This window comes from Pleurodeles waltl, chromosome 2_2 (assembly GCF_031143425.1).
Source record: "Pleurodeles waltl isolate 20211129_DDA chromosome 2_2, aPleWal1.hap1.20221129, whole genome shotgun sequence".
NCBI classification, from domain to species: Eukaryota; Metazoa; Chordata; class Amphibia; order Caudata; family Salamandridae; genus Pleurodeles; species Pleurodeles waltl.
The window spans coordinates 1,156,182,940-1,156,195,089 of NC_090439.1; the positions used below are offsets into that span (position 1 = coordinate 1,156,182,940).

A 12,150-nucleotide genomic window follows, 5' to 3' on the forward strand; every position below is an offset into this window, starting at 1 on the left:
AAATAGAGGTGATCAACATTCTTATTAATTCTTCAGAGTACCTCTAGGAAAACTGGGAAGTAAAATCCTAGAGAAAATCAAGGATGTATTGGGTTAATTTATAGTTGTAGTGTAAGATAATAACCACTTCTGCCATAGTGAAAGAAATCTGCTCAAAGAAATGATAGCTTTGAAGTCAGCTGCAGGTTTGTCCCACAAAGTGGCTACCTTCATCATGGGAGGTGTTGTTTTGGGGAAATCATCTTCTGCCTAACTGACTTCTATAGCTGCTGCGGGAAATGACAGCAGTGGTCACAATAAACATGGATATTTATTTATGCCACCACCAGTGATTACTGAGAGAGAAGCAATCAGTCAACCAGTCTTCGTCTGTGGTGGCATTCGTAAATCTCCATGTTGCATCTAATGGTGGAACTGTCAGACACTCTGCCAGAAAGTCACCCACCTTCTGCTGCCGTCAGAATATGATGTTGGAAAGACAGATTCATTTCTCTAAATGGCCCATATGGCATACTTTAAGTACTCTATGCATACTGTATTGTATGGGACCAAATCATTATTTAAACATTGGGATAGTACTTACTGGTCTTTGCTTGTTGGACCCCCTTATTGGCAGCATCTAGAGAGATAATTAATAAAGTTTGTTAATCAGGGTTACACAGCATAGATAAACATGGACATATTTCCCTCATTGTGACTGGAATCTTCTTCCCAAGCCAAACGTGCATCAGCCCTCTACAGTAAATGTAATCAAGTGGCAAATTGGAGAACAGGATCTAATGTGATCAAAGTTTCAAGGTTTAGCTTTTGTATCATCAGTCTAGGAAAAGCAGGGGATGGGAACAATGCTGTAATTACGGATTCTGTCATGCAACAGAACAACAAAAGATCTGTTTTCTAAAATTATTACATTCATGTGGTGGCTCACTGATTTATCCTCCCACTTCCTGATAAAAAAAAAAAACAGAGCTGAGATGGATTTGCATCTTTCTTACCCCTCTACTGTTGGATGGGTTCACACAATGAATGGAACAACTTGACACTTCTCGTTGTTACAGCAATGACATTTCCTTTGGTGCCTCAGAACCCTACATTGCATAAAGCACAATTTTCCCAGGGCAATGTCAGATTTGCACCGATACCTAGGATTAAACACTTGACTAGCAGAGTATTTTCTGTGACAGAGCAACTTTGTGTTGGTTTGTAATTCCCTATATCTAAGGCTCCTACGGTACAGTTATCTTTGTTTTGACATATTTATTTGAAAAAAGGCTTGACTTACAGAACGGCTAATCACTAAGGGGGTCATTCTGACCCCGGCGGTCTCAGACCGCCGGGGCCAGGGTCGGCGGGAGCACCGCCGACAGACCGGCGGTGCCCCGCAGGGCATTCTGACCGCGGCGGTTCGGCCGCGGTCAGACTAGGAAAACCGGCGGTCTCCCGCCGGTTTTCCGCTGCCCTACAGAATCCTTCATGGCGGCGGAGCGCGCTCCGCCGCCATGGGGATTCTGACACCCCCTACCGCCATCCTGTTCCTGGCGGGTCTCCCAATGGCATGGGCACTGCAGGGGCCCCCGTAAGAGGGCCCCACTTTGTATTTCAGTGTCTGCTTTGCAGACACTGAAATACGCGACGGGTGCCACTGCACCCGTCGCACCTTCCCACTACGCCGGCTCAATTCTGAGCCGGCGTCCTCGTGGGAAGGTTGATTTGCCCTGGGCTGGCGGGCGGCCTTTTGGCGGTCGCCCGCCAGCCCAGGGCAAATCCCAAAATACCCTCAGCGGTCTTTCGACAGCGGAGCGGTATTTTGGTGGGGGAAGTCTGGCGGGCGGCCTCCGCCGCCCACCGGACTTAGAATGACCCCCTAAATGTCAATAGTGGCAACTACATATAATTTGGTAGATGGGAAATCAAGAGGGAAGGGTGTCTTGGTATGTAGAGTTATGAAGGGCATCAAACTGTACAGGCTTCCGAGACCACGCTCTTTATGGGATGTCAATTAAAATTTTGAGAAATGAGAGGGTTAGCCCTCTAATAAGTTTTTAACATTAATTACATCAGTTGTCAGGCTTTGTTATGCCTGATATCACTCAAAAAGGTAGCTGAAAGTGTAAAAGATAAGTAATCATTTTTACAGTCTTGATTGAACATTGTTTCATTTCACACAGAGATCTAAGGCAATGTCATCTTTGAAGTTCTATCCAAAATTTTAAGACTATTCACAGCTGTCTGTAGTGCAGTGCCTAAAGAAGAATGAGACCAGAACGCCTACATTTACAGGAATGGCCTGCAGCAGGTGTGTTTGACTCCTCAAAACTATTCAATCCTGTAAGTAAGTCTACCTTAGGAAAACAAGTGAGGCAGGAGTGGATTTAATGATCATTCAGTGTGAGGTACCATGGTGAGTAAAATGTTATTCAGGGATGGGTGCTTGGAAGACATTTTAAAGGAGGACAATTGGTTGTAGGGGGTGTTTTCAAGGTTTTATCTGAAACTCTTGGAGCATGAGCCTTCTGTGCCTCTAAGCAGCTTTTCACGTGCATAATGTTAGCATCCGGAGTTGACTAGAAGTGTAAATTCTCCAAATGGATTTCATTTAAGACTAGCATATAGCCAGGCTGATTGTAATGAGAGCTTGTGAGGAAACACAACTGATGGAAGAATTATTTTTGAAAGTAGCCTTTGGATTGTATTTGGTATGGCCTTTTTTTGAATTGCCTTCGTACAGGATTATTGGACATTTTGACTTTTACTTTTGTTGGAAGAAGGGTAGTGGGGTGAGCTTATTCGTTAAGAATAACTGCATTAACTTGTAGGAAATTAATTAAGAATTTGAAGATTACTACACTTTATGCCTCAAAGCAGATATAAAGGGGAAGATGGCTGCCATACTGGGATTAATAAGGACTGAGGTGTTTGATTTTACTGAGGTGTTTGATTTCTGGAATGTTGTGTTTAGCTAAAATGTACTCTCAGGTGCTGGATGGAACAGAAATTACGGATTAAAAAATAATACCAGCCTCTGTAGCTTTAATCAAGTCCACTTGGAGAATCTCTCAAAACAAAGAAGACACCAAGGGCCTGACAACGAGTTCCTCATAATATTCCGACCAATGTGTGAACGCCTGTTGACGCATTGATCAGAAGTACGAGTTTGAGGGTATTTAAAGCATCCAACAATTATTGGTTGGATTATATAACTTAACCTTTGTTAATATTCAGCAGGTAATACCTGCCAAAATTTAACAGGGGAAAACATATGGCGTTTACCACATCATGTGGATTTCGGTGTGTTAAATACCAAAATCTGCATGCTATTCCCCATGAGCCCATAAAAGGTGCTATTTATCGCACTCAATAAATAACCTACTCCGCGGTATTGTTATTTATCAGGGTTGACAAATAACACCGTAGGTCATAATCAAGCCCTTATTGGTAGCGCAATAGCGGAGTCAGACTCTTGGACATGTCTCACTTACAAAAATAGTTCCACTGCCTGGAATAGGTAAGTGAAGTCAAGGGTCATCTATTCCACTGAAGAAACAAAACAATCTCACTTGAAATTCCATAGAGTTGGAAAGATAACATCTGACTGACCAGGTAGTCAGTGTCATGCGCTACAACACTCTGGGAAAGAGCAGCAACCAAGTGTGAGAAAACTGGTCTGATTGCTGAAGCCCCCTAACTTTTTGTCCCCATTTTTCACTTTTTGCTGGTGTTTTCCTGACTCCGACGGTGCCCTGGGTACTGCTAACCAGTCCCAGGGCCTGTGCTCTGATTAAAATGAGTATACAAATTAGGCTAATTATAATTGGCTATGTCAACCTGCCTATAAGACCCTAGTATATGGTAAGCATGTAGGTTTAGGGACTCCAGCATAGGTAGTGTCCCCATAGGTGCACTGCTGAGATGTTCAGGATCATTTTAAAGGCGGCCTCCCTTTTTGGCTGCTTTTAATGCAAATTCAACTTTGGAAATAAAAGTACTTCCAAAGTCTTAAACTAACTTATATTTACATATATGTCACCCCTAAGGTGTGCCATAGGTGCCACCAGGGTGGGTGCAGTGTAACCTGTATGTAAGTATGTTTTATAAGCCCTGGTAAGGAAAAATAGCTAAATTTGTGTTTCCCTCCTTGTAGTGAATAGGCTCCATAGGCTAAACGGGGAGACTTTATTGTAATTAATAAAGTCTCCAAAGGAGGAAGATATGCAAGTTTGGTCTCAAACTGATTGGTATAATAAATGCAACAACTTGCCGTTGTTGGATTTAATATAACTAGTTCAGGAAAATAGTTTTAGAACTCTTTCTAAAAGTTACCAGTTTCACCTCTGTAGTGCCCTTCCCTGATTGGCCAGCCTCTGGCAGCCTGGCCACGCTGCCTTGATGAGGTGTGAAGTGGCCTGGGCTGAACACAAAGGAAGTGCCTGGGGGAGGGGATCTGCCTCAGCAGATGGGGTAGTGCGGCCAAACTGGTCTTCAAAGGAGGAAAGGGCATTTGGAGCAGCTCAGGACCTCCCCCGTTACCTGCAAACCCAGACAACCATGTGCCCTCTTGATTTGATTAGGAGAGGGAAGGAGACAGGTGTGTTATGCATTTTTTGCCACACCAGTGGGTGGGCTCAAACCAAACCTAACCTCCAAAATTCAGTTTTTACCACTTTGGATTTTTAAGGAATGTTGCTCCCTGGGATAGATTTTTGCCACATTTCCCAGGAAGTGGACATCCAAGAGGGTAGAGGCCTGCTTGTGATTGGACAAGTTTCCCCCCTTGCTTTTCACCCCAGGAGCAAGGATAAATTTGTCAGAGCTGCACCTACACCCCAGATGCTTACCTCAGATGCTTACCAGGAACAGGGCAAGAAGAAGGACTGCCCTGCTGGACCCCTGAAGGACTGCACCAGCTGCACACTTGAGCCTCACCACAAAAAGTACTCTGCCTGGCTTCAGCTGGCTCAAGAAGGGACTCCCTGATTGCTACAGGTCAAAAATAGCTAACCAGAGTCCCCTGTATCAAATGATGAAAAAACTGACCAGCTGACCACTGTCCAGAGGTTATTTTGGAGTTTGAGCCAGGTGCATTCTGGGAGGTGGGGCCCTAGTCCTCCAGGAGCAACTCAAAGTTTCTGGAAACTTGGGGTTAGCTGTGGACTCCTAAAGGACCTTCAAAGACCTTCTGAAAGAAGATCCAGAAGTTTGGAGAACTTTTGGTAAAAGCTCCATAAAGGGACTGACCTGCCGTGGTGAGTCAAGCCGTCTTGCCTCAACCATGACCCGGCCTGACTTGCAGGTTCGTCCCACTAAAAAGCTCTGGAGCCCCAGACTTCCAGAATTTCGCTGGGGGCTCCTGGAAAGGTGATTCGCTGACCTAGCATTGAAATCGGCTTGCTGTAGAGGGTCGACCCCCATCGGAAGGAAAAAGCTCCAAAAAAGTGACAAAGTTCAAACGTAAAAAGTTGACCGGGACTTCCTGCGCAGTGTATCCGAGAAGGGCTCCAGGGACCTCAGATCAAGATTCAGCTTTGGACTGGACAAAGATTTCCATACTGAAAAATTGTCTAAGTCTGAAGGTAGAATTCTTCACCGAGGTCTCCTGTGACGCCTATCCGAAGAGGGCTCCAGGGAGGTTGGATCGGACTGGTGAATTCGTTCCGCTGAAGAAAATCTTCAAGAAAAAGACTAAGGCGGTCATTTCAACCTTGGCGGTCGGACGAGGCCGACCGCTAAGGCTGAACCGCCAGTCGGCCCGCCCATGCGGCCGGAAACCCGCCGGCCGCATTTGGACTCCCCGCTTGGCCGGCTGGCGGAAACAGAGTTTCTGCCTGCCGGCCCAGCGGAGATGCCGGCCGTAACATTGCAGCTGGCTCCTAATGGAGCAACAGCAATATGGCGGTGTGGCGGGTGCAGCAGCACCCGTCGCGCTTCTCACTGTCTGCCAGCCAGACAGTGAAAATCGCCATGGGGCTGTGCCTAGGGGCCCTGCACTGCCCATGCCAAGTGCATGGGCAGTGCAAGGGCCCCTAGGGGCCCCGCGACTCCCCTTACCGGCAGCCTTTCCATGGAGGTGTCTACCGCCATGGACAGGCTGGCGGTAAGAGGAGTCAAAATCCCCAGGGCAGCGCTGCCCTGGCGGATTCTGACCGCGGGGACATCCATGGCGGTAAACCACCGGTCCTGGTGGTGTGACAGCGTTGCTACTGCCGCTGTCATAATATGGCGATTCGTACCGCCAGCCTGTTGGCGGTACGAACGCCACTTCACTGACCGCCAGGGTTGCAATGAGGCCCTAAGTCCCTCATTACAATCCTGGCGGTCGGTGTAAAAGTAGCGGTAAAAAAATTGAATTACGACCGCTATGGAAATCCGCCACTTCTACACATCGACCGCTAGGGTGGTAAAGACTGCTGGGCTGGAGACTTCGGTCTCCAGCCCGGTGGCCGTCACTAGACCGCCGGCGGTATCAGGACTCCGCATACCGCCATGGATTTTGTGGGGTTTTCTACCACCACGAAATCCATGGCGGTAGGCACTATCAGTGCCAGGAAATTCGTTCCCTGGCACTGATTGGGGTTGCCCCCTCCCCCTCCCCTGAGTCCTCCCCCAACACACATGACCCCCTACCGTCCCCAAAGGTGGTAAGAGCCCCTCCCCACCCGCCCCCCCACAGTAACACCCACACCCCCACACACTCCCCTACACGCAGGCTCACACCACTCATACACATACACGCACACATGCACTCAGACATATACGTCACATTTCACATACACACTATACACCCCCCGCATGCATACACGCACTCACACAACCCCACTACACACTCACATGCACACCCCTATGCACGCACACACACACAACACCCCCTCACCCACTCCCCTAACGGACGATCACCTTACCTGTTCCGGTGATCTTCCGGGAGGGAACGGGATCCATGGTGGCTGCTCCGCCACAAGCACCCCGTCACCAGAACACCGCCACACCGAATCCTGGGACGTGATTCGGTGGACGGTGTTCTGATGACGTGGTGGTGACGGTGGAGCAGCCTCCACCTCACCGCCGACCGCCATTATGTCTGCTGGCGGCTCTCTGTCCGAAAAAGGGAGGGTTTTCGGCCAGGAGTAACCTCGGCGGTCTTTAAAAAAGACCGCTGAGGTTCAAATGAGTGCCTAAGTCCGAAGGTAAGATTTTAACCGAGGCCTCCGACTTGATGTAGCCGAGCAGGGCCACATTGCGGTCGTCCTTAAACTTTTTTAAACTTTGCCCTAGTGGAGGTGTGACCAGATGTCCCGAGTGGCGCTTTTAGTTTCTAAGCGCTAAAAACATTAATTCTTAAAAAATTCTAATCTCCAGTTCCCCTTATCCGATTTTATTTGTTTTGGTGTCATTGTAAAGATAAACATATAATCTATTTTTATATGTTGGTGTTGGACTTTTTTTGTGTTTTGTGTTTCACTTATTTACTGTTTTGTTCTCCTAAGTTAAGCCTTGTCGCTCATTGCCAAGCTACCAAGGGTTGAGCGGGGATTAATTTATTGAGACCTGACTGGACCTAGTGGGGGTTAGTGGCATATTGCTAAGTTTAGGTATTTACCTGCCCTTACCAATAATCCACTTTCCAACACCAGGGTAGAAGAGGAAGAAACAGGGGTAGAATAGTCATTTTTCTTTGCTTAGCCAACTTTTTCATCACTCGGATTTCATATGAATGCAATCAGAATCATCAGAAGCAGGCAAGGTTTAATTTATGGTTTTAAGGCTTACATCTGTCAGATAACCCACACTTTTGAATATGCCAGCCCTACGATTCAAGCTCTGGTTGGCTTACGGTGCCTTCATCCTTTTAATATGAATTTCCATTGTCACACTTCATAGGGTGCCTTTTGGACTCCGCTACCTTAAAGCTGTATTCCGAGTGGCTCTCACCTTGTATTTACTATGACATTGGAGCTCTGCTCTGCAGATTATTTCCTTTCTTGACCAGCCGAACTGCTTTACCCAAGATGTGCCTTAGCTCCTATCATGATCCCACCTCCATCAAAAGATTTTTAAACCGGTAATTGATCAAGAAATTTCGAGAAGGGGTTGGGGGTACCTGCCTTCTTGATGTTCCAAGTGCAGTCTAAGCCTATTTACTTCATTTTTTACCACCAGGATAATTAATACTTACCTTGTTACTTTTGGGACTGCAGAAAAAGGCAAGAAAACTAGGTTATGACTGAGGGGTTTGCTTGATTGACATTTGTAAGGTGGTCACTACAGCTTCCACTGTACTGTTATTTTTTTCACTGTAATTAGGATATGTCTCCTCACTCCATTTAATTATGTACAGAGGTGCTATGGCCAGCAACTATGTAATCTGTTTCAGTCTTTGTAGTTAACTCTAAATGTATTGTAAACATGTTCATTGTGTAATGCTTCAGCAGTCGGTTGGCTACTGCTAGTTGTGGCTTTGAGGACTACAAGTGATAACAGGCTACATTCTTCATGGTGTAAAAATACAGGAAGTTCAGTCCTTTGAGAAAAACAAATGGATATTGCATGATGCAAATTGCTGTGTGCATACCACACAGGGAGGAGATACAACTCTTATTTAAAAAAAGGATAGAACACTTACTTTTTTGCACCTTGGGGCTCTTTTTCAGGGTAGAATCTGCAGAAGGAAACAAAGGAAAACTGCTGTTCTGCACTGCACATTGAATCTATCAGTGTATCAAAGGATGGAAAGCCCTAAAGTGGGAGATGCACTATAATATATCACTTTCACTGCTGCAATTAAATAATATGGATGAAAAACACTTGAACTTGGTTAAAGCTGGCAGATCTTTCCAAGGAGTAAGACAGCAAGATATTTCAGTCTTATTGTGCTGTTAAACCAAATATCCACAATCATCTACAATCATTCACAACAAAGCTCCAGAGCTACAGTAGATTTACTCCTCCTATGTCCGTACACCACCTTTTCATCTCACATTGAGGGCCAGAACTTGAAATCTATGGTATCTGCAGTAGTGGCATTCACTCCGGTACCTCGCCAATCACTCACTCTTTAATAATAAAGTACACCCAGTCAGACACTGAGATATATTTGTACCTCTGATCCATGTTTAAGCAGTGCGGCCAGTATACAGTCACTGCAGATGCTTACGGATTTAAATTAGGGAAGAGAAATGTCTATTCCCAACAATAAGGGCCATTCAGGATAGGTTGAAAAGAAGAATCAAAATACGACATCGCAGCAAGTTGCAGGGGGAATCAAAGTGAACAAGCAGTAGGAAACAAAGACAGGCACAGAAGATAAATCACAAATGATTTTTTTTTATATATATTTTTATTAATCTTATGCAACAAAAGAATGTGTTACTTACCTATAACTCCAGTTCTCCAGTATTGGTATCTTTCATAGATTCACATGCTTAAATAATTCCCTGTCATCGAAGCGGGAGTCCCACGGTATCATAGTAAGCAGTGTATATCAGTATAATAAGCTGTAAATGGAAGGCAAGATTCTGCTTAATAGCCTATCTATATCCTTATTAAAAAAGGACCAAAGTTGAACAATGACCAATCAGGCAACAGCACCGTTAGAACACTCCCAACAGAGGAATCTTTCCTCATATTTTCCAAGCACTAGTGAGATAGACCTTGACTGGCCAACAAGGAGAGCCTCTAAGGGGGGAGGCTGGGTCACTTGTGGATCTGAATCTATGAAAGATGCCAATACTGGAGAACGGGAGCTACAGGTAAGTAACAAATTCTTTCTTCAGTATTCGAGTATCTTTCATGGATTCACATACTTAAATCAGAATAGTTAGCAGTACAATACATTAGGAATAAAATATATATATATGACGATTACAGCAGATGGTGGGTACAACATTTTACATTGTATGGTAACAGACTAACCTTATGGGAAAAGTTGCCAAAGTACTGCTTGACCCTCAGCTGTATCAGTGGGTTGTGCTGAATCCAGACAGCAGTGCTGGGTGAAAGTGTGCCTGCTCTTCACCGTTTCAGTATAGCATATATTTTTGATAACCACCCCAGCAAATAAAGCTATTGTTGTGGAAACTGCTCTTGTAGAGTGTGCTTGTCTTGAAGGCCTGCCTGCCTTGGAATGACAGAACAGAATGGCTGATGAAATCCTTCTTCCTATTTAGGCTTGGAGACTGGTCCAACTTTGTTATTGTTGCCATAGGCCACAAAAAGTTGATCATTAGTACGAATATGTTTCCTGTGATGTAAGTAAAACTCTAAACATCTCTTGACATTGAGTATGAAGAATTTTTTCAATGATGTTTGAGGACTGGGAAAGAAAGTCTTAAGAATAATTGGTTGATTTAGGTGAAAATCGGTAGGAACCTTTGTTATGAACTTGGGATTAGTACGAAGAATTACCATGGTGTCTTTGAATTTTAAGAAAGGTTCCTTGATAATGAGCGCTTGGAGTTTGCTACCCTTCTTGCAGAGCTAAGGGCTAGTAAGAATGCCACCTTCCAAGTAAGGAATTCTAGTTCAGCCTTGTGAATAGGCTCAAATTGACTCTTAATCAGTTGGGATAACATGGTGTTAAGCTGCCATGCAGGTGGGGGGGGACTTTACTGGAGGATATGCTTTGAAGAGTCCTTAAAGGAATTGGACAACTAAGCTGTGCGACCACAAGGAAGGAGATCCCAAAGTTTGCCTGTACCTAGAAATAGCAGCCTGATGCACTTTGACAGAGGAATGCATTAGGCCAGATTTGACTAGAAATACTAAATATGGCAACACTTGCTCAGGAGGCAATACGGTAGGATGTACTTTAGATTTCTCGCACCAAAAACAAAATCGTTTCCATTTGAAGCAATATATTTTGTTGGTAGAATCAGCTTTAGTCTTTGCAAGAATACTCCTACAATCCTCTGGAATGTCTAGGTATTCAACCTCATAATGCCCAGGATTCAAGCTGATAAATACAGAGAAGTCAGGTCTGGATGAAGGAGCTGCTGATTGTTCATTAACAACAAGTCTACCTATGGCTTGGATTTAATGTGGTTGTCCACTGACAACATGAGGAGCTCTAAAAACCAGTGCTGTCTGGGCAATCGGGGAGCAATGACTATTAACCGGCATGCCTCACATTTGATTTTTCTGAGAATCCATCCTGGAAAAAAGTGGGATTGGGGGAAAAGCATGGGCATAAATTCTGGACCATTGCATCACAAGGGCATTCCCCCAGGGTCCCTTTTGAGGGTGCCTGCTGGTGTAAAACCGCCATTTCTTCTTCTATTGAGATCCAAAAATAACCAGTTTGGGTTTGCCCCATAGTTGAAATATGGCATCCAGGACCGGTTGGTTCATTTGCCGTTCGTGACAACTTTGGGCTGCTCTGTTCAAATTGTCAGCTAGAGAGTTACTCCTGGGAGATTTTCTGCCCTTATGGCCACTTGATGAGTAAGTGCCCAATGCCGGAGAGTTTAAGCTTCTTGGGACAGAATTTTGGGTTTTGTGCCTCCTTGTTTGTTGAGGTAATGCATACTTGTTGTGTTGTCTGCCCTTATCAACACAGAGGAAGCTTGAATTCTCTGCAAAAAAGCTTGTAAAGAGAGTGAGACTGCCCTGAGCAGTTGACATGCAGTTTCGACTGCCATGGAGTCCACTTGCTCTGAATTTGGACACAGGGTAGATGAGCTCCCCATCCTTTTAGCAAAGCGTCTGTTGTAATGACGTATTCGGAAATGGGGGGAAGGAATGTCAATCCTGAAGAGAGGTTGTTGGAGTTTGTCCACCAGGGAAGAGCTGCTTTCATGACTGGTGTGATCTGGATGATGTTGTCGAATTGCCCTTCCGACTGGAGCCACTGTGTGTCCAATTCTTCATAAAAGGGTCGCATTTTGATACAAACATGAGGCACTAGAAGAATGGCTGAAGACATCATGCCGAGTAGAGATTTGATCAGGCGAACTGAAGTGCACTTTCTTTTTGAAAGGGAGTTGGCCAGAATGGAGAGTTTTAGTTGCCTGACTACGGACAAGAATGTCATGTTGAGCAATGTTTCCAGAGTTTATCCCAGAAACCTTATTCATATTGAAGGCGCCAGGAGAGTCTTCTGGAAGTTGACTGTAAGTCCCAGGGTTTGAAAGAGGTGAAGACACCTGAATGTTTTCCACGACC

At 45.1% G+C, this 12,150-nt stretch overlaps 1 protein-coding gene across 2 annotated transcripts in view; it reads right to left on the reverse strand.

Annotated features, from left to right (window-relative positions):
• Window positions 1-12,150, reverse strand: part of LOC138274931 (uncharacterized) — a 779,592-nt gene that overhangs the window by 608,416 nt on the left and 159,026 nt on the right. The window contains exons 4-5 of one of the 2 annotated variants that reach the window (XM_069219055.1): window positions 8,615-8,650; window positions 584-619 (exon numbers count right to left, since the gene is read on the reverse strand). In XM_069219055.1, coding sequence (XP_069075156.1) covers window positions 584-619; window positions 8,615-8,650 — 72 coding nt within the window. The remainder of the gene's footprint in view (window positions 1-583; window positions 620-8,614; window positions 8,651-12,150) is intronic. The other variant, XM_069219061.1, reaches the window with a different exon arrangement.